Raw genomic sequence first — 23,172 nt, 5'->3', positions numbered from 1 at the left:
TGGCAAAGTATCTGGTACCAGTATCGTATTGCATATCCCTGAGCGGGTGTACGCAAAACATGGATGCCATAAAAATATAGTGCATTTTCTTTTTGCCTCTCTACAAACTAATGTTTTGTCAAAAGACATGAACAATGACTTAAAAAATAGAGCAAACATCACACTGTAAGATGAAGAACTTTTTTAAAAGAAAATCTAACATAATATCATAAAAATGTTCCACTGAAAAGGTTGGTTAGGTGAGTGCAAACCGAAAGTGAAAGTAGGGAAAATGGCTATTTATAGTTCAAGACTACTTTTCTGTCCAATCTTCGTGGACTCACCCTATTTTCTTTGCAGGAAATTATTTTTTCACATGTCCTTAGAAATGCTACATAAGTGAAAGTTTTATTGAATCAATTTACATATTTTTTAAAAAATCCTAAAAATATGCACTTCACTATAGAAGTCTATGGGAAAATTAATACGATACTGAGACCATCTGGATCCGACCCCGCGTTATTAAGCAAAGTTGGCTTTATTTGCGTTGTTACGCAAAGCTTCGTATATAAACATCAAACGTGGAACATCCGCTATATATACGTTTTAAAAGTCGAAGAGACTGAATATTTGCAACATATCTAAATAAAAACAACACAGAGCGCAGAATGCCACAGCTGAAGCATGTTGAACCCTGTATAAGTTGCGGACCGATACGGATGTAATTATCACATGCAGAAAATGGTAGACTGACTAAGAATTTTTTACTCATGCAAAGAATGGTGTAATGTCTAAACATCTTTTAACACAAATTAAAAGTTTATTACTTCTGGCACCTTTTAGAATTTGTATTTCAATACATTTGCTGAATTTCCTTAAAAACATAAGGCTTTCAATAGGTATCGTTTGAAAATAGCCCAAAAATAAAAAAACGGTTCACAGTTATAGGCGTATCCCAAGTTTTGTCCATATTCCACGGAAACGGTAAATGACAACTCAAATTTATCGACATACCACCTGAATCCCTAGTTTAGATCTATATTTTAGTGAAAAAAAATCATTCAAATCTTTTAGCCTCTTAAAAAAATCTACTGTCGTTGAAATTGACGTTGTTGACCCTTCCAGCCTCTTCAACCCCTAATTCCCCGGAAACGCGTAACTGTAGGATATCACAAATCTGATTGACTAACACAGAAAGGGATGCTCATGAGCAAAAAAGTTTAGGTGATGCTAATACGCTTCCGTAAGTTATAGTAGTTAAATAAGATATTTTTAGTCAAAATTTATAAAATATATAAATTTGCCGCGATATGAACAAAATTAAGCGAATTGAAACGTCACATTGTAAAATATTCTATAAAATCAGTCATTCGATCCGCAGTCATTTTTTCAAACGACCGTTGTACGATACAAAACTTAAAAAAGTAATTGTGATGAATCAATGAAATACAATATAGCGAGTTAATAAACCATCACGTTTAAACAGAAAAAAAATGTTTGAAAAATGTTTGGAAAATATTTTTTAAGACCAGTGTACTCAGCTGCAATATTTGAGCTCATTTGAACACATTGAAAGTCGAGAAAATTTCGCGTATTTTTTGCCTTGACCACAGAGGCTTGTTCACATTATCAGATATGCAGTCTTACCATGTACACAAAGGTGATATGTAATATTAGCCTGACTGCATCGGCTATATGGTTGTTCTTAAAATAGAAATCTATATAAAGAAATTTCTGGATTCCCCCTATCTTTATTTTTTCAATAAAAGATGAGTTAGGTTACTCTGTTTGATAATTAGCGGCGAAGGAAATGTTCTGTACAGTAAAACTGTACGATTAAGACAAATATAACATAGAAACTAAACGTGCAAAGGAAAGGTGTTTTCCATATTTATGCGGAAGTAAGGCTTACCCACAATCCCTTGCGTCACATTCCTGCGATAAGTGAAAATGGCGAATGTTGCACCTGACTACGATAAAGCAAATGATGAAGACTGTACAAAAGTCAAAGTTATCTGTCTGGGCGACAGTGCTGTCGGAAAATCAAAGTACAATTTGAATTCTTTAGCATTTTCATGTCCCCAAATCATCATGACTTATCTTTATCCAACATCAACACATTCAGCCACAACTGGCACAAGTTTGTGTGAATAATCCCTTTTGGGATTCGGTGTCAGAACTGATTTTTAGTGGGCGGCCAAATCAGAAAATAGCTCCGGACACTGAATCCCAAAAGGGATTAGTTTGTGAAGAATCCCTTTTGTCATTTTGGTAAACCCTTTTGGGATTCGGCGCTGGAGATATTTTTGTTTTGACCACCATCTCCAGCGCCGAATTGCGGAACGTTTTTGGGATTAAAGGTCTGAAGCGATTTTCTGATTTGGCTGCCCACTAAAAATCAGTTCTGACACCAAATCTCGAAGGAGATTACTTTATCATATGCCAGTCTTGTACTATAGACAATGCCCCAGTGATCTTTGGGTAGCGTGCAACTCTAGTAGTGCAGGATGTTCTGGGTTCAATCTTGTTAAGGCATTCCCAAGACTTTGTAACTTGTGGTCTGCTTCTTCACTAAACACACTGCATTTGCATGTTTTGAAATCAGAATAAATACATGAATTTATTAAACTGTATAACACTGTTGCACCTTGATCAAATTATTGTTCATATTAATATGTCATATTACTTTTATTTGCACTTTGTTTTATATTGCATTATGCCATAAACATTTAATGTAAATGTGTTTGTGCTATTAAATATTGTCTATTGTAATTGGGAGATACTAGAGTGACAGCTGCAAGCCCTTGGAACATACCTTCCAATTTTGAAAGTCCCCATGTTTTTTTTTAGGCGAGATGTGTGAAATGACATTTTTGCAACATATTTCGCAAACTTTATAGGTTTTACTGTTGTAATGTATGAATGAGACAACCACTCTTGTATTAAAGGACCTTTTTCGGTTGAACAACAAGTGCATACAATGTATAAATTGTTGTTTGTAAGCCCCTTTTGCAGTGGATTCCTCCAAACCTAATTGAAATTCTGAATTTTAGATTCTGAAAAATAAATAATTAAAAAATAAAAACATTTTATTCATATACATTGTATAAATATGTTTTTACTATTATTTTCATTTCTCATCAACATTTCACATGTCTCAGCAGTGATAGTAACATGTATTAACAAACATGTAGATATCAAATTTATTATTACAATTAAATGTGGGCATCTCTCTCTTTCATTAAATGCATACCATGAGTTGCATGATACACATTAGACATTAGTTTATTTTACCAATAATGAACCCTTGTAAGGCAAGATACATAGTACATGTATATGAGGATATATAAAAAATATTAAATAATGTTGATACCAAATTTATAAAATCATCACCATTTATAATGAGTAGTATTTCTTTTAACTATTGCAAACAAATCTTTTTGGGAAATATACTGCACTGATGAAATTCTAAAAAATAAATAATCAAAAAATAAAAAAACATTTTATTCACATACATTGTATAAATATGTTTTTACTAGTATTTTCATTTCTCATCAACATTTCACACGTCTCGGCAGTGACAGTAACATGTATTAACAAACATGTAGATATCAAATTTATTATTACAATTAAATGTGGGCATCTCTCTCTTTTCATTAAAGGCATACCATGAGGTACATTACACACATTAGACATTAGTTTATTTTACCATATTTGATGGTAATAATGGGCCCTTGTACAATATGTTGCAGAAAATGTAAAAAAATGAATTGAAGATTGTAGGGGATGTAACTAATTTTGTATAAAATTTCTGTTAAATTGACGGTACATGTGTATTTGTCAAATTAATTGTGCAGTAGAAATTAATCTCTAGAAAATGATTAGATGTTCATAAAATGGTGATAGATCCAATTGGGGTTCATTTTCTAATTGTCAATCATCATGGAATCACCCTGATCAGCTGATTGCTTATCGGAGATTATTTACCTTCCATAAAATATACCCTTACCCATTTAGACAGCAATTAACACCAACTCATTACTGTTGTCTGTTTTTTTTTAAATTTGTTTAAGCCTTGTTTTGTTTTAAGCAAATTAATTTGATTCCCTTTTTTTCATATATTGATCTTCTTTTTTCATTCTTTTACCAAAAAAAAAAACTGTGCTATTTATTACTTGGGTGCATTTTAGTAGGATGGCACTTGAAATTTTGCTTCAGATGAATTGACTAAATTTCTCAGAATATTCTTTTGACTTCAAAGGAACAATATAATAATAAATTGTGACATCATTAATCCTTCAGTATCAGGTGAATTCAGTATACAAACAGCCATGTAAATGTATTAGTTTCTTAGATGGCTGACACAAGTATTAATGCCGTAAATGACCTCAGGGCACACACGTTTCCTGTCGTAATTGATTTTTAATCCTCAAATTTAAGTTTATAGCACAGCGCTGGTTGCAAAATAGCACAGTAACAATCTCAATAGCGCAATCTCGATAGCGCTGTAAAACGCAGCACATTAAGGGCCTGGGTAGAACACTGACATGTACGAGTATTAAAAATCATACAATGTAATTGTTCCTCTTAAAAGCATGCATAGACCATTTTAGGGTCATTAAGAGCAAACTGTCTTCAAATATTTACTTCAGGATTAATTAATTGTGATGTATCATATTTTGTAGGTTGGTTGAAAGATTCCTTATGGATGGATAGTATCCTATTGTTATGCAAAGTTAATTATTAGAGTTATAAGTTTGAATAATGGTATGGTATTTAGGATTACCAATATAAAAAATATTTTTTACGGTTCAATTCTATTGAACAAAATCAGTCTTTTTCATGATCATTGGAGAGGTAAAGTGTTTTAGTTACTGAATATGATTACTACCGGTCTTAACTTATTTCTTGAATTTTTAATGTCTATCTACACTTTTAATGTTCTTTTACATCAATTTAAATTAATTTTGAACCTTGGTAAACCAAATAAACAATAATGTCCCAAAGGGGTTCATATTAGAAAGTTTTCTCTTAATTTTCATAGAAAAAAATATTGATCTGGACTCTAGAATTTCTATTTCCAATTATCACTGGAAAATGTATTTTCTAAGTTACACAGATTGATATATGTATAAGGAAGTAATTTCCATGCTTCTAACTACATGTACATGTATGATTGATGATAATTTTCACACTTTTAGCTTCAACTTTTAAGTGTATACAGTGTCTTATGTTTTTGTTTGTATATATAGTTATTTTTTTCTCTGTCATATTTTAATCATTTAAACCTTAATGCAATACAAGCAAACCACAGCAGCTGTCAACGTATGCTCTGACTCTATTTAATCATAGAACAGAAGTCAACAAAGAAAAGGTCTCCGTTGGTAAGATAAGTTCCTCTAGATGTAATTTTCACAAACTCAGTCTAAAAAAAAACATTGTGTCTAACCAAGTGTTTTTATTAAATTACATGTACATGATGTACACATACTTTTTTGTATACATGGATTTTATGGTTTGAAATGACTACTTTCTGGAGTTTTTTTTAGAGATTCTATTTGAATTTTTTAGGGATGCTATATGAATTTTTTGGAGATTCTATTTGAATTTTTTAGAGATTCTATTTGAATTTTTTTTAGAATCTATATGAATTTTTTGGAGATTCTATTTGAATTTTTGTGTTATATTTCTTTGTTGTGTTGGCATTCTAAATGATCATCATAAAAAACTGGTCGCAATATTTCGAACAAGAAAATTTTATACTATCATTGATACATAAGATAATGTTAGCATAATTTTTGACATCTGTGATTAAGGAATATTTGTTTTCCTTCATAAATAGTTAAATGTTTTTTACATTAAAGCAGGGCTGGGCACAAGTTACTTGAGAAAACCAGGGAAAAGTGACTTCTCTTTCAAACACCAGGAAGAAGTGAATGTGTATGTGCATAATTCAAATGATTTGAATCACAGAAGTTTAAGAACTCTAATGCTTGTTAACTCAAAATATTATAGGAACTAAATATACACTAGAACTTAAACTATAACTTGTTCTATTGTTGTAGACTTTTGGGATACTGCTGGTCAAGAGAGATTTAATAACATGCACCCATCATACTATCATCAAGCTCATGCATGTATATTGGTAGGTACATATATTGTTTTTGCTATATTTAACATGTAAGTACATGTTCTCTTAAGACTCTTGCAAATTGTCATAGTTCTAAAGTTCTTGTAAATAATGTTAAAAATGCCAGTGCATCAGTATATCCCATATGTGGTTTGAGAAACGATAAAAGAAATGAAGGTTTGGAAAGGGAAGAAAATTTAGTGATCTGTAGTGAAAAAAATATGATGCAATAGTTTCTTACTGGTAATAGAAACTATTGGTACCATAGTAGTCATTGAAACCGAACGTTATTGGTACCATAGTAAGGAGTCATCAAAGGCAAATCTAAATGATACCATATTAATAGATAAACTCAACTTTATAGCAAACCACAAATCAGCTGATTACGACATGAACAAAATTCGGCTGGTGTTTCTAGAAGAGCAGTAGACCATTACCCTCCAGCTATATATGTGCTGCAGGGTTTAGAAAAATGAGCACAGACAGTTTAACATTTGAACTTCTCATATGTAGATATAGTAGATGTAAACTTCAAATACTTGTTAACTCAAAACAAGCTATTAATGAAGACAATTATTTCACTTGTTACCATATTTTCAGGTATTTGATGTAACTAGAAAAGTAACATATAAGAATTTACCAAACTGGTTGAAGGAGTTACGAGAATACAGACCTGAAATTCCTTGTTTATGTGCAGCAAACAAAATAGATGGTTTGTATTACAATTGTAAAAAGCTTTGGCTATTTTTTTCTTCTGTTTGATAGAATTGTTGTTTCTCTGTCCTGTTTCCTGTTTTAATTTCTTATTATTTAGATCTAAAATTTCTATATTGGTATTGACCAAGAATTTTTGTTTTTAGTCTATATGAGCAGTTGTAAATAATTGATGTCCTGATTTTTCTGTTTGAAATATCCTGGACTTGCTTCATCTGTACTAGACCCTTTCTGAAAACATTTTTCATCTAAATTTTCTTTGAAAGGTGATGCCTTGAGAAAAAATTGAGGTACATTCACCCTAGATAAATAATATCAACAAAAACTGACAGCTGCTTTGAGAGGTAGTTCTAGGGAATCCTGACTTGTCTAAAACCTACATGAAATTACATCACTTTTGCATATATTTACCAAATAATGATATGGGAGTTGGTTGAACATTTTCAAAATACAGTTTACCAACTTATTTTCATGAGCAATTCATTTTTTCTAATTTTGCAAGCAAGAAGATATGGAAGTAAATTGCCACCAATAAGCTCCTACATTATGGAAAAGGGAAATCAAGGGAACTGATAAACATGTTAAACAGAGTGTAACTCACAAAAATTAATAGTAGCAAAATCAAACTGATTTCCTGAAACAGGAAAATAAGCTGATATACAGTAGGTGTGATGTAGGCAGGGTGTGCTAAAAAGTGTTAAAACTTTTTTTTCAGTTGATTTATCTGTAACAAAGAAATCATTTAACTTTGCCAAGAAACACAACATGCCATTTTATTTCTGTTCAGCATCAGATGGGACCAATGTTGTTAGGGTACGTATAGAATTAAAATTAAGTCATTGAACTTGCACCAATGAGGTCAACTTCTAGATGTATTTAGAATGATGTTTACAATGTTTTATGAACCTTATTTCAGGGCTGTGATTTTTTCATGTTTTTTGCAGATTTTCATGCTTACAAATCTATATATTACCATTATTGCTTTTTATAAAATTGTTAATTTATCAGTACCTCCAATTTTGACAATTTCTGCTTCTCAATTGTTCCTTGTATCTGTGTTTTGTGTTTTGTATTTGTGAAAACTTTATAAGTACATGTGGTAGTCTGGTGTGCTTGGAACTATTTCATTACTTTTGCTTCATCATCAATCTCTTGAATAGTGATTGAAATGCAGTGCCATTCCCTTTCACTCACTTGTTGATGTGTATGCTTAAGTAGTTAGCAGTGATATTGATTTGAGGACATTACTTTAAATAGTAATTACTTTATGTAGTACATGAATAGCAGAGGTTCAAATTTACTTTTCAAGAGTGGTATGTCTTGGACTTATCCATGTTTCAAACTAATGGTTCACTTCAAAATCAAAAGTCTACAGCCTTATAAATGAAAATCTCTAATGAGTAAATATATTAAAAATATGACAAATTTTTCTAAAACATGATAAGTTTTGTAAAAACACAAAATAGGAAAAAACTGATAAATATGCACCATATTGTTATATGAGAAGTAGCAAACCAAATCAGTATTTTTTTTAGTGCTTTCAGCAGTAGAAAATACAGATAAAACATTTAGAACGAGATTTACAAGTCTAATAGGTGCTTACAGTAACTAAAATTAATGCCAAAAAAATAAATACCATTTCTTTAAAAAAGAGGAATTGAGGTCTCTTTAATCATTTTAAACATACTTGTATTGTAATAAAACAAACAAGATTTATCTTGATGTATCAGTATCTTTATCTTTTTGTACTAACATAATATTTACAACCATTGTTTCTTTCTTGTTTTAGTTATTTAAAGATGCAATAAGAGCAGCTGTTTCATATAAAAATGATGCAACAGATTTTATGGATGAAATTATGAGAGAATTAGAGGTAATAAAACAAGTAAAGTGGAGCCTGTGTAAACTATAGATAATAGATAACTTACCTTGTAGTTCAACATCAAGAATTTCCTTTAGGCCAAGAAAAAAATATCTGATTAAGGTTACCCTACCTACCATATTTTTATGCCAACACTAGCATATTTTATTTGTATTTTGTTATGAAATGCCACTTTACTTTCTTTTTCTATATGAGCGTTATTAAGGTCCCAAAACCCTCTCATAAGTGTATATATATATAAACTAATTTTTAAAAATTAAATTATTTTACCTACCTACCCTATTTGTTCATCTATTATAATGTTAAACAGACATTTTTTCTTGGCCTTAGAATGAATAAAACTTAAGGTGGAAAACTGAAAGTAGGAGTGTTTAATGTCTGAACAATTATGTGAAAATGGATTCAAAATTTTAAAAAATTTCTCACCTTTCTGTATATCTAGATTAAAGTAAAGTTCTGTGTTTCATTGAGAAATGTGAATTTTTTTTGTTTTGTTTTCTATAACAACTTGTCTTCTTGGAAAAAATATTATATAGTATAATAGGCAGAGTTTAATTATGATAATGTTACATTTTGGCTAGAGATTTGTTTTAAAAATGAATCTGATGTTTTATAGTTTAAATTTGGTTTTTGTTGTGTTTTATAAGGTTGGTTAAAAAAAAAAAGAAAAATGATTGTTATCAATATAGTTGAATTTGGGTTTTAAAAAAATTACTTGAAAAGAAACGATTTTATTCTGTATTACAAATAGAATTATCTATTTTGCTCTAACATTAAAACATATAAAATGTGATTTGCACTGTTTCATTATGTTCTTTTCTGGTAATATGACTGAGATTGATCACTTTAATGATATAATTATTTTTAGACTCTGATAGGAACACAAGATTTGAGACTTGTCTATATACTTTCTTGATTAAATACCACTTTTTCAAATCTGTTATTAACTGTTCCATTTATTTTCTAAACTCATTTCCCCAATTTATATAATTATTTTTAGACTCTGATAGGAACACAAGATTTGAGACCTGTCTATATACTTTCTTGATTAAATACCACTTTTTCAAATCTGTTATTAACTATTCCATTTATTTTCTAAACTCATTTCCCCAATTTATGCTTTTTTGTTGGCATTGTAAAATTATGTCAGTTGTGCAAAAAAAATAAGATTTTATGTGACAAAATAAATGTGAAAATGTATATTTAGTTTTTGTTGCATTTTATTTTAAAGTCTCTTTAAATCATTACTTCCTTTTCAGAACTTTGAATTAGAAACAGATAAAAAAGAAAATGAAGGAGACAGTGGTTTAGATTCTACAGGAAATTCAGATGAACAAAAACAGACAGCTAGCTGAAATTAGGACACTGCTTATAGAAACTTTTGTTATTTATTAAGTTATTAAGATGTCTTTGTGTCATGTGATCATATAAATGACACATGGACATCACATGGCTGTCATGTGTTCTGAGTGATGGCACTTGAAACTATTAAGGTTAACATTTCCAAATAATTTTTATCCCTGCTCTTTACAATTACAAGAAGATATGACAATGGAGTTTGAACTCTATCTCATTTAGCTTCGTTTCTACTTCCTACAATTTGCCAACTTGTAGCTAGATACATTGTGTCCCTCTAAATTTTCATCCTGCAAGCAAAAGATTGTGGCATTCATTATATAACAATATCAAATTTTACCAATTTTTTACATTGTAGTGTACTGCCAAATGATATGTTCCAAACTAGAAACAACAGCAGGGAGATAACTCACCCAAAAACTATTAAATATGACCCCACACCATGCTAGATAATCTATCGTTTAATTTTGATAATTGAAAGTTTGTTTGGTCATAATCTACAACCTTTGTTAATACAGTTTTGGTTTAAATTTAGAATGAAAAAAAAATTGGTTTAGTGTATTTTATCAGTGGTTATTAAAAGAGGTGATTGTATATTTCAACTCAAAGTTCTGCTGAAGTTTTGTATGTATTTACAAGATGCAAGTAGGAATTTTTTTTTTTTAATTTCATGCTAGATTTTTAATTAGGGTTAAGTAGTATCATAAATTGTTTTTGAGTATTATTACTGAATAGAGTAGATACATCTGTACCTGTCAGAAAATTTGGAAATGATATTGGCAATATAATACTTATAAGAAAACTTAATCAGTGGAGATGTTTACTTCCAATGATTCTCTATAATATATAGGGATTGTGACTTACACATTATAAATTGTTCCATTCAGTCACTGCACATAGTATCTAACAATTCTCCATTCTTCTTTCTGTCCTTTCTCATCAGCCAGTCAGATTTTATCTTTCATGATTTTAAAAGCATTATTCAAAGGGAAAAACCCGAAAATTCTGGAAAGGTCATCTGAACAGGAAGAAGAATGGAGTGCTGTTAAATCCTACATGCAGTAACTGAATGGAACAATTGATAGGTCTAATTTTAAAACATTGAGTAGAAAATATATGTATAAATGAAAGGGTAGAGAACCACAAAATTCAAAATGATTTCAGGCAAATATGAGGCATTATGGTAATACATACGGAGTATAGAGTTTTTGGTAAACAGATCTTTATTATGGTTTGTAAAGGTTTTAGTGTAAAATAAGTGAAGTACAATTTACGATATAAGTGCTGTATACTCATTGTTGTCAGTGACACATTTGAAAATACTTCAAAGATTTTAACTTGTATGAATTGATTTCTGCACCAGCAGACTTGTGTATTGTGGGGAATAGGTGTATTTGTTTGTTTTAAAGAATAGTTCATGCAGTATTGACATTGGTGGATGGTATTGCACTTCACTAATTGCGTGGAAATCATTTCAAATAAGTAAAATTTCAGGATATAGAGTTAAAATTTATTGCGGGTCCTTTTCTGTTTATTATATTGTATTGATAATGTGTTGTGAAGTCTGTCCTTTGTCATGTTTGTCCATTTTCTTCATCTATTCATGATGTTTTTAGTGTGAAAGAAACAAACAATGTAGTTTCATCCTTTCCCCTCTTAAATTGTCATCTCAATACACTGCATTTTCCTCTTCTTTTCAATATTTACATCAACAACTATTGCATTTTACATGTAAGTAGAAATCTCATAGATATAGTTACATAAGTTACAAATTATATTGTAATATAAGTGTCTGTAAGAATCAGCCCGAGGATGAAATATGATATGAAAAAAACAACCATTATGAGTGTGTAATTTGACTATTTGCACTATCAGAATCAAGTAAAACAGACAGGATTTTCCATGTCATTTTGGTAAATTGAGTTATAAATTCCTTGAAATGCACTGAAAATGAACATTTCAACGGCAGAGAACTCTGCCAAAAGCCTCATTTTTCTAGCATTCTTTTGGAAAATTTCTGAGCAATCCAGTGATGCAGTAATGGTCTTCTCAATTAGAGAAAGCTTATTTGAGTGATATTATATTGCCAGATTTGTTATGTTTTGACATGAATATTTATGATTTTTCCCATTTTGCCTGATTCTTACAAGAACTCACACTTAAAAGTCACGTTATTGTTGTTTCGTGATAATTTTTAAAAATCTCTCCTTTCTTCCTGTACGCCACATCCAGGCTCAGTCATTCTTGCCATTTCATTATGATCATTGTGATAAAATCAAAATTCTAAACATTTTTCTTTCTAATTTCCTTGATTTTTATGTTGTCATGCAATTTGTCTTATAAGCATTGTTTATGTAGGTATTCTATTTTGATATGGAATATTGTTTATGTAAATTTTGGTAGACTCGGTTAGAAGCATTGTTTATGTATATTTTGGTAGACTGTATTATGTGATCAGGAGAGCTTTTGAAAGATCTAATCGAAGGGGATGATAGATCTGTGCTATGTATGATGCATTATTGTGATTTTTGTTATCATTTTTTCATTGCTTGGCTCAATTTAGTAAGCATGAGATAGTTAAAGTATAATTGTGCCTGTAATCTTCCATGATAATTCAAAGTCTGTTTGAATCTTGAATTTATAATTTTTACATCCACACAAAATGGTACCCACCAATAGTTGTACTTACAAAGTATTCTAGACCACTTGGCCAGCTAAGAGAGAGAGAGAGAGAGAGAGAGAGAGAGAGAGAGAGAGAGAGAGAGAGAGAGAGAGACTATGTACAGGCAGTGTTGTCATAGATATAGATGTCACAGCAGTACGAGTTCGAGTCCTGCGGAGGAAACAACCAAAAATTTGCGAATATATAGGTTGGTGTATGCTAATTACAAATACCGGTACTCCTTGCAAAGAAAAATACAAGAAATGGATATTTTTAGGGTAGATTTTTATTTTACGGTAAGATGTTTTGTTTTACATGTCTTGTCTGCTTATTGTAAGTTAGTCTATTGAATGATAGCAATAATTTTTACAATGGTTATATTTAAGGCTAGTCTTTTAATATATGCTGATGTTAGTTTGAAATACTTTATGTATTTATTTTTAAAAACCATAATGAAACAGCGAAGCTACAGATTTGAGTTAAAATGCTTTGTTTTTCAAATTTATTTATGTTCAGAATTTAAAGAAGTTTGGAAAAAATACCTTTTATTGTGCCATAATTAAGTACTGTCCACTTAGTTAAGCTTTATTTATAGGTTTATCAGACATTTCTGATAAATGTTAAATTTTAGGACAGTTAGTGAAATATTTATTCCCTATTAATAAAGTTTAGGGTACTTAAATTTATTTTCTGTGTACCTGTCAGTCTATTTTTTTTTCTGTTTGTAAATCTGTTGTAAATTTGGCTTAAACCTTTTTTATGAAGACAGATCATTTATTAGCAGTAACCTAACATGGTTTATGCTGTTTTGTTCCTCATGGGATGAACTTTTTATAAAAATATGTCATTTTAGTACTATTAAAATAGGTATTCAATGTCATATAAACACATTTATTTTTTGTTTTGATTAAGATCTTCAGTCTTGCTAAAGCTATTGGTGTTAACTGTACTTGATGGCATTTTAGGCTTAGGTGTAGTAGATGGATATGAGATTGATTCAATGAAAAGAGTGCTAATTTAAAAGAAATTTTATTAGAATGGTAACATATGCCAAAAGCACAGGGTGAAATTATGAAATATAACAAGAATAGTATGGTGTATATGTTAAAGAGATAAACAACCCCACCGTGATGAAAAATGTCAGCCCAAGGCCACAGTACATTTTAACATTCAAGCTCCTTTATAGCCTGTCCTATATATTTAGATATCACATGAGAAAGATCTTTCCACTTCAGATATTCAAGGGTGTTTAGATAATTAATGAAATGATTTGTCCAAATAAAAATACCTTATTTTATGTTAAAACATTGCAATTTCCTGTTAGGATGCAAACATTATCATGCTATTAACTGTGATAGGTATGAGGTGACTGACAATGTGACTATTTATACACATGTACATTTCCTTAACTGTTCTTGTATGTGCTCTTTAAACTATTTTATTATGTGTTATCATAAAGTGAAATGTTTATAGTAAAAATATTGTATTACAATGAAGTTAAAAATGAAGTTAAAAATGAAATATGAAACACAACTAGAATTGTTTTGTAGTTTTTTAGCCTGTTACGACAAAGGTATTCAGGGGAAATAGTCTTCTAACTACATCATTATGGTATATTCGTGGATGCTTGCATTGGTTTTGATGAAGAAAAATATGCTCAACTTAGCAGGTATAGGTTATAAACATTAAAATTCATACAAGTAAAGTTCAATATTTTTTTGTGAAGCTGACTTCCAAAGTTTTTTTTATTGTGGTAGTGGTCTATGTAAAATTAATATCAGTCATCAAATGTATTCAACACACACAAATACATGCAGTATTATAAAGATTTATTATCACCAGTAGGGAATTTCAAAATACTTATCTTTCAGGACTTTTGAAAAGTCAGGAATCAGGTGTTATCTTCCAGGTGAGAAGGAAAATAAGAAGAAAACATGTTTTTGGTTTTTATACAACCACTTAAAACTGAGGCTGTCGTCCATACACTTGGTTTTTGTGCAATAACTTAAGTATAATTTTTCGTTCTAAAATTTTACAGAAAGATTCCAAATCACAAATGGAATGTTGGTATAGATATTTGGTTCCAACTGTTTAGGAATAAGGGGCCAAACAAGCATTCTACAGAATTAAACAAGTACAAACAAAAATGGAAAAAAAAATTGTTGTCGACAAAGTGAAAAAAATGTGTTTTACTCCCAGCTTTTTATAGCTTTATCCATATAGTTACTATTGGAATGGGGTTACAACAAAGAATAGACTATCTCAATATTGTTTTCTGTAAATTTTAGTTGTTTGTGGTTTCTGTCTCAGTTTTGTTGATATTAGCTAATTCATCCTCTGGCTGTTATGTAAATACTGTTTTTTTCTATATTTCACCTTTAAAAGTGTTGTTTGATTAATGCATGTGATATAATGGACAATTAGAATAGATTGAACAACATGGTCCGAGTTGTTAAAGGACCAATAATTTAAGGGACGAAATGTCTTCGAGCACTGACCGGAAGTGATTATAAAAATATGTAAACAAAGTTATCTGTGAAAGAATGTAAAGTGAAAACGCAAAAAAAATAGTTAAACTGTGACTCAAATATGGTAGAACCAATATTCGATTACCAATTTAGACTTATTCTAATCGGTGACAGTACGGTTGGCAAGTCTTCTTTGCTGAAATATTTTACAGATGGCAAGTTTTCTGACGCATGTGATCCCACAGTTGGTGTCGATTTCTATGCGCGTTTGATTGAGGTCAACCCCGGAGTTAGGGTGAAGTTACAGTTATGGGATACCGCTGGTCAAGAGAGATTTAGGTAAAAAAGGATGTGTAGTTGTTGAAGGATAGTTCGTTTGATTGCATCACACACTTTAATTATCTAAAAATAATTTATTCATCATGGCTGCACACAGTATGCCAAAACATGTGGGTGATGTGAAAGTAGTGCATTATTAATGTATAAAATCACATTTTCCAAAGTAAAGGATGCTATCAAACATGAAATTGATGATTCTCATACTTCTGAAGATTTTGGGCATAAATCATGCATACCTGTACATGTATCTAAGTACAAATCTATATTCCAGAATAATTTTTTCTTCATCTTGATACTACGATTTCATTTGATAAAATGTTCACAAATTTATAAGATTTTATTAGACTGTGGAATGAAATATTTCTTTTTGACCAGTTCTGATGCAAAAGTAACACCATTTTATGTATGATGCAATAGACTCATCCATCATATGGTGAGAACAATACATGTAGTCACCAAAAAAGGCGTTCTTCTGTAAAAATGATTGAAAGTGCAATGTAAATGAAATATCTCTGGTTAAAATGGTCAACATAAATTTAATTTCTCCAAACTGAAATTGAGTGAGTGTAGTCTGACACCATTTTGCATTTGTAAACTCCTTGTATCTACACACAAACAGTACGTGTGCTAAGATGTATGTAATGATTGTGGTAGTTTAGTACAGGAAAACAAATTATTGAAAAGCATCGAAAGTAAAGTAGAGAAATCAAAAAAAGAAATTTAGGTTGATGGTAGTGTTTCAGTTTTTGAATAAACCTATTACATTTATTATAAACTTATCTATTACCAGTGGCATTGTTCCTGATGACATGAAACAAGCACGTGTCTGTCCAATCTATAAGAAAAACAGCAGGTTGGATGTCGGTAATTACAGGCCTGTAAGCATACTAGTCGTGATATCAAAAATACTAGAAAAATCCATATATTCACAACTGGAGAGATATTTGGTAAAACACAACCTATTATACGACCTACAGTCAGGCTTCAGATCTAACTACTCAACCGACACATGTCTAATACACCTACTAGACCATATAAAAACACAAACATCTCATGGTTTATACACAGGAATGATTATGCTCGACCTACAAAAAGCATTCGACACAGTGGACCACAACATTCTCTGCCACAAATTAAAATCTCTTGGTGTCTCTTCCACAAAATGGTTTCAATCGTACTTATCAGATCGAAAACAAAAAGTCGTCATAAACAGAACAGAATCTGAATTTTTGAATGTAACCTGTGGCGTACCTCAGGGTAGTATATTAGGCCCTCTTTTATTTCTGTGCTATGTCAATGATATGACAACCAGTATAGCTCACAATGCAAACTTTTATTATACGCTGATGACAGTACAATCTTATACTCACATAGAGATCCCGGTATTATATCATCCAGACTGGGTCAGGAACTCCAGTCTTGTAGTCGATGGCTGGTGGACAATAAACTGTCGTTGCATTTGGGTAAGACAGAATGCATTATGTTTGGCTCCAAAAGAAGGTTAAAGAAACTTACCCGGTTTAGTGTAAAATGCAACGACCATACAATAGATTCACAGACAAGCCTAAAATATTTGGGTTTAAACATAGATCAATACTTATCTGGGGAGTCTATAGTTAAAAATATTGTCCAAAAGTCTAGCTCAAGACTGGGGTTCCTGTACCGAAATGCTAAATGTCTATCAGAGGAGTCCAGGAAGTCACTGAGTATGGCACTTATTCAGTGCCACTTCGACTATGCATGTTCATCTTGGTATGCTGGTCTCAATAAAAAATTAAAAAATAAACTTCAGGTTGTTCAAAACAAAGTCATTCGATTTATTAAAAACCTGGACTCTAGACATAGCATAGATTTTAATATATTTAAAGACGTTGGTATTCTTAATGTGGAAAACAGGGTACGACAAATGAGGTTAAACCATGTTTATAAAATATTTAATAGAAAATCACCATCTTATATGAATTGTAATTTCACAAGAATTCGAGATTGTCACAACCATTTTACCAGATCTAGTGAAAATAATTTTTATGTTCCAATTATAAAGGGGCCAACTGTTCAATCTTTTTATTATAATGCAATTAAAGACTGGAACAATTTACCAGCAAATTTAAAGAGTTTAAAAAATTCAGATGCGTTCAAACTAGGAGTAAAAGATTTTTTATTTGATCAATTGAAGCAAGCTCGGCATAAATAGTTTCATTATTATATTGTAATACAGTGGATTTTACTGTACGTCAGTACTTTGAGTGTTTGAAGATGAGTACTGGATGAGGACCATTGTTACTGTTGCAGAGTGGCGCTTGCCGTCTGGACACTACCTTTGGTCAACAGCCATGAACTCTTCTTTGGACACTTAAAGTTTTTAGATTTTATTTATAATACTAGTGATTTGTTTCCTTTCAAGATACCCTGCCAAAGTTTTGAATTGTTATACTTTTTGTTCACCTCTAAGATTTTTACTCTATGAGGACCCCATTGTAAATAAGCTATTTAGCTTTCATGGGCCATCCTTGATTAGATATCAACATCTTGGGTTCTATATTTTTGACAGTTCAATTCTTTTATACTTTTAAAATTTTATAGACAATATATATTTGTACTTTATATTGTGTATATGTATGTTGTAAATTGTATAACACATGTAATATGTTGATATTTAGTCGAAATAAATCATATCAGAATGCAGGAAAATGAACTAGGAATAGAATTAGGTACAATGTAGGTTGGGCATGCTTTAATATTTCAACTAGAAAGTTATAAAAAGTACATGTATAGTGAGTATTTCTAAAATTCAAACGTAAATTGCACATCCTTCTGCCCCTTACCCAATATATATATATGTTTCCAAATAAAAAAGAGGAAATTTGCAGAATTTATAATTGGGGAAATTTTGACTTAAATTTCTAGGTTAAGTACAATTTGCATATTACATTTACATTGCATCTAATGATAAAGCTGGTGTCTATCTGTATATGTAATATGTATGAGTGTTCAAGATTTTATTGGTATAAAACCCAAGACAATTTTTTATTAAACAAGATAGATACAAAAAAAATTGACAAAAGTATTGATGCATGGACTAAGGAGGAAGAAATGTTTACATTACAGAGACATATACATGTAACAGATAATCTGCTGTTGCAAGCACTTAGTTAAAAGTTAATTTTTCTTGGATTGTTAAGGTGTATCCATCTGCGCCATGGAAACTTATTTGTTCAACGTGTCATAGTTTTCCTTTCCTCTTTCATCTACCACCAACTTAACTATTTTATGAGCAACTCAGCAGGTGTCTCTAGAAAAGCAGAGGACACTTACTCTACCGATGCACCTGGTCCATGCTCCCAGTTAAACTGAGTTTTTAGTGGAGTCTGAGTTGCTCATTTGCTTTTGTTACTTTGTATGTTTGATTTTAGTTACTTTATGTTCCTTGTTGTGTATGTCTGTTTTCCATGTCTGGTGTTTCTCCCTGCATTGCGTTCTTTTGATTTCTGCTACAACCTTGGTTCCCTTGATTACTCTTTCCAATTGGAAAAATGTTTCATTCTTTGAATAGTGTGGGAGATTCTTTACCCACAGTTGACTTAATGTTGAGGGATAAAGGTTGAGTTACATTAGAAAACAAACCCAGTATTAGATCTCTTTCATTGAACATGATGTATGCATCTAAGACCTTATCTTTATTTTTTTCTACTTACAGGTCAATTACAAGGTCATACTATAGAAATTCTGTTGGAATCCTGATAGTATTTGACATTACAAAAAGAAAAAGTTTTGAAAATGTTGTGCTCTGGTTAAAGGAATCTAGAGATCAAACAGATACACACAAAGGTGTGTATCTGATAGTAGGTCACAAGTCAGATAGGGACGAGGAACGTCAAGTCACCACAAGAGAGGGCAAAATGTTTGCAGAAAGCAATGGACTTCGTTATATAGAAACATCTGCAAAGAATGGACAGAATGTTGAAGAAGCTTTCTTGATTATAGCCAGAGATATTCATAAGTTGGTGAAAGATGGTAAAATTCAGTTAGAGGAAGGCTGGGATGGGGTTAAACATGGATTTTCTAGGCCTCCTAAAGAACCATTCCATGTAGTTGAGGGAGAACCAGAAGGAACAGGGTGCTGCTGACATGTTTCTGAGAAAAGAAATGAAGCAGTGATTAAAAGACACTTGTGATCTTCTATAGAAATCGAATTTTATAACTTTTTGTCACTGTTGAACCAGCTTCAGTTTTGATCAGACAAATCATTGATATAATTACTTTATTACCTACATAAGATTAAAAACCATCTTAGTGTCAGAATCAGAACACTAGGAGACAATTGTAACCCACCTTAGACATTTTTATTCATGTTCGGTACTTGAAAATGTTGACATGAAGAAGATTGATTCTGTTTCTGTTATATGTAATAGATTCATGATAAATATCAAGGGTAGCACTACTCCATGATTCATTTGTTTGTGCCTTTGGTTACTTATAAAATAAAAATCACTTTTTTGGATACCTTACCTGGCAACTTGTTTTTTTGCTAGGTGGTTTTAGTAAATGTATCATTTTTGATAATAATTCCGACAATTTGAACTGCTTTAAAAAGTTAATCTAATACTTAACTGTTTAAAATTTCTATATTAATTAGTTTCACAACGAATGAATGATGAAGGGGAGCTAAAAATGGTATTCATGGAAAGTACATGTGAAATTCTGGGTGCTTGACAAAACATTGTAGTTTTAGAAAGAACAAGTAACAGGCGTCCTGCACTTTTTGAATGTGAATGATTTACATGTAAGCAGGTCTGACACTATTGGGGGATTCAGTCAAAATAGTCACCCTGGGGTCGCTCACTTCACCCTCAGATGACACCAACAGCGAAGTGAAGTGACCCTTTCATTTTCAGACATTGCCCAAAAAAGACTTAAAAGACTTGTTTAAATGTGGTTGTGGTACATTTTTTGCATGCATAGTTTGTGCTTCATCCCTTCAAATGACTTAAAAGTTAGTGCTAAAAATGTGACATTTTCATCTTTATCATGCAAATAATGACTTTAAAGTACATGGAATTGCTAAAAATGTAGCATGTTTTCATCCTTATCATGCAAATCCTACTTAACTCTATTTTATTGTTGGTTGCAATATCTATCAGTACACTTTACATTAAAGTTACATTTAATTTTTGCCCGTAGTATTTCAACTTCAGTGAATACCGTATCTTCCACATATCATAATGTCAAGCCTCCTGTGTATCAGGTGTCTTATGGATGACATGCCTCTACACAATGCTTCATACATCTGTATGTTCATGTATTGAAGTTTTTAACTTTTAAGGTACAACTTTGTAAGAGGGTATTTCATTGATGCATTTACAAATTATTTTTCTGCTTATGGACAAATCAATTCAATATTATAAGCTATACTGTGAATATTAGATGATGTATATTATTTTCACTGCTGTTTTTTGATTTATGCATAATACTCTTGGGCAAAGTGCAATGGAATATTATAAATATCAATTCGTATAATTGTATTTTTAATTTATATTTATACAATTTTTTTTTTTTTTTTGTAAATGATGTTGAAATGTAAGTGCAGTGCTTTATAACATATGCATGTACATGTATAATTTATATTAATGTTTTTTACTGTTTTAGGGTACAACTATTTAATGTTTATGGGAAAGAGGGCTAGGATGAAGAATAAAATGAAAAAGGCAGTATCTTATTGTCCTGCTTAGGCCATTAGAAAAAAAATGCCTAGATTTTCATCCAACTTTTCTGAAAAAAAAATTTTTTTTTTGGGGGGGGGGGGGTGGACAAATTATATTTTTTACTTTTTCTTCAGTAACTGTCACTCGTGCCGAAAAACTAGAATTGTTGTTATCATCTACAGAGTATGTGTGCTTGGCGATTGATTTTACCAGCACAAAGGTATTAAAACAGCTCTATCAATGTATTTGTGACTTTACTGCTTCACCTATACCAGTTTTTACCAATTTTTGAAACCATTTTAAAAAGAAATAGCAGCGAAAAATTATGATTTTCAAACTGGAAATTACGAAAAATCAAAAATTATAAATCAGGCCCAGACAGGATGTGATTATTTCCAGAAATTTGAGTCTGGGAATATTTTCAATTTATGCATTTTAAAATTAAAAAAATTCATGGACCCCATAAAAAATCGGGTTGAGGAGAAATGAGAATCTAGGAATTATTTTTATTATGTCCAAATTTTTATTAATTATATTTCAAATTTTTGTGTTTGTGTAAAAAAAAATCAGGACCTATATTTTCATAAAATAAAAAAGGCAGGGTAGAAAATTTCATCCTATCCCCCATTCAAATTAAGTTGTTTCTCTGCTAGTTCTAAGTTGATTCTCTGAGTAAGGTGCTTTTTGTGGAGAACAAATAATCTTGATCTACGCAGGTTATATGAGATTTACAATGTAAATCTCATTGAATTGCTAGCATGTTGTATTTCTCTTTCTGAAGAAGCTTTGTGGCTGTTGTGCTATACTATTGGGTAATGCATTCAATTTTTGCCCTTTTAAAAAAAGTTTTTAAAATGATGGTAATCCCTTTTGCATTTCCACTTGAAACTACAAAACAAATGAAAATCTTTTGTTTAACTTTACACAACTAATGAGTTGGTGTGCTTGCTTAAGTTAAAACATGTTCTCAACTCGAAATTTTGACACAATCTACTTTCTACATTCATATGTGCAATCATTTTTTTTCTATTTCCTCGGAAACTAAAGCAGATAAAGAGAACCTACAGTAGGTTATTAGTGCTTATCTATGAAGGTTCAATACATGTATTACATACGTTTTATTTTTCCTCTCATTGACTTTTTTAGTATCTTATTTGATCGATACTGCTCAGAACTTATTTTTTATTAAAAAGAAACTCAGACAGGGTAAGTCTTCACCAAAGCCCAAATAAAAGTCTCATGATCTAAATGTATACATGTAGATATGGGTACTAGTAAAATACATTATTTAATAAAATCTGAAAAAGATTCAATTGGAGGACAACTACACCTTATCACACTCAAGTTACATTATTTACATCATTAAATTGAAATAATTTTTGATTAGTGGTACATGTACTAGATTTTAATATCATAATTGCATTGCTAAGGATCTCCAATCAATTTATAGATATAAGTTGCACATGTATTCCAGACACATTTTTCTGTACTTGTATGTCTTGTAGTTTTACAAAATATAAATTAAGTACAAATTTTTATTGTTATGTTATGAAGTCTAACCATGCTTAACTTCTCATATCAATGAAATTACTGTTCTGTAGTGACATGTGGAATAGTTAATAAGTAACATATTTTAAGATTATGAACAAATGTAATTACTAGAAAACTTACTAGAAATCAAATAGTGAAATTTCTGTGATTTTTTTTTCTTATTAATGTTGGTTTGTAAGATTTTGTCAGTGTTTGTAATGACTACTTCATTCAGATGAAATAAATATTTCATGAGGGTATATTTAGTTTGTCCAGTCCTGAAATACAAGGTTATAAAAATAATCAGCAACAACTTGCAGTGGTTTGCCATTTGATTTGGTTTTGCTCTGTTGTTTTCATGTATTCTACCTGTATGCTATCTCTGTGTGCAATAAATCAGTATTATACAA

General features: G+C 30.9%; 3 protein-coding genes across 3 annotated transcripts; all 3 read left to right on the top strand.

Moving 5' to 3' along the window:
- Positions 1-1,905: 1,905 nt before the first annotated feature.
- LOC148613587 (rab-like protein 2A) lies at positions 1,906-12,012 on the top strand. Its single transcript, XM_088587002.1, has 8 exons — positions 1,906-2,027; positions 4,665-4,694; positions 5,284-5,363; positions 6,045-6,124; positions 6,710-6,821; positions 7,539-7,636; positions 8,613-8,696; positions 9,965-12,012. Exons 1-8 carry the CDS (start codon positions 1,930-1,932, stop codon positions 10,058-10,060), a joined length of 678 nt encoding a protein of 225 aa, XP_088443128.1. The 5' UTR covers positions 1,906-1,929; the 3' UTR covers positions 10,061-12,012.
- A 3,199-nt stretch (positions 12,013-15,211) lies between these two features.
- On the top strand, positions 15,212-23,172 carry LOC148613585 (ras-related protein Rab-39B-like). Its single transcript, XM_088587003.1, has 2 exons — positions 15,212-15,530; positions 19,228-23,172. Exons 1-2 carry the CDS (start codon positions 15,313-15,315, stop codon positions 19,655-19,657), a joined length of 648 nt encoding a protein of 215 aa, XP_088443129.1. The 5' UTR covers positions 15,212-15,312; the 3' UTR covers positions 19,658-23,172.
- On the top strand, positions 16,011-17,838 carry LOC148613586 (uncharacterized). Its single transcript, XM_088586240.1, has 3 exons — positions 16,011-16,027; positions 16,321-16,408; positions 16,843-17,838. The coding sequence occupies exons 1-3, from the start codon at positions 16,011-16,013 to the stop codon at positions 17,722-17,724; spliced, it is 987 nt and encodes a 328-aa protein (XP_088442366.1). The 3' UTR covers positions 17,725-17,838.

The sequence above is a fragment of the Perna viridis genome, chromosome 6 (genome assembly GCF_037379345.1).
Source record: "Perna viridis isolate PV_CMFRI_1.1 ecotype Kerala chromosome 6, ASM3737934v1, whole genome shotgun sequence".
NCBI lineage: Eukaryota > Metazoa > Mollusca > Bivalvia > Mytilida > Mytilidae > Perna > Perna viridis.
Note: the sequence above shows the minus strand (reverse complement) of the source record. Positions and strands in the feature narration are given on the sequence as shown.

Coding starts and splice junctions, on each gene's coding strand:
- LOC148613587 (XM_088587002.1), top strand. CDS start 1,930: ATGGCGAATGTTGCACCTGACTACGATAAAGCAAATGATGAAGACTGT. Junction 5,364..6,044: donor CAAAGAAAAGGTCTCCGTTG/GTAAGATAAGTT, acceptor CTATTGTTGTAG/ACTTTTGGGATACTGCTGGT. Junction 8,697..9,964: donor AAATTATGAGAGAATTAGAG/GTAATAAAACAA, acceptor CTTCCTTTTCAG/AACTTTGAATTAGAAACAGA.
- LOC148613585 (XM_088587003.1), top strand. CDS start 15,313: ATGGTAGAACCAATATTCGATTACCAATTTAGACTTATTCTAATCGGT. Junction 15,531..19,227: donor GCTGGTCAAGAGAGATTTAG/GTAAAAAAGGAT, acceptor TTCTACTTACAG/GTCAATTACAAGGTCATACT.
- LOC148613586 (XM_088586240.1), top strand. Junction 16,409..16,842: donor ATGTCGGTAATTACAGGCCT/GTAAGCATACTA, acceptor TATGACAACCAG/TATAGCTCACAATGCAAACT.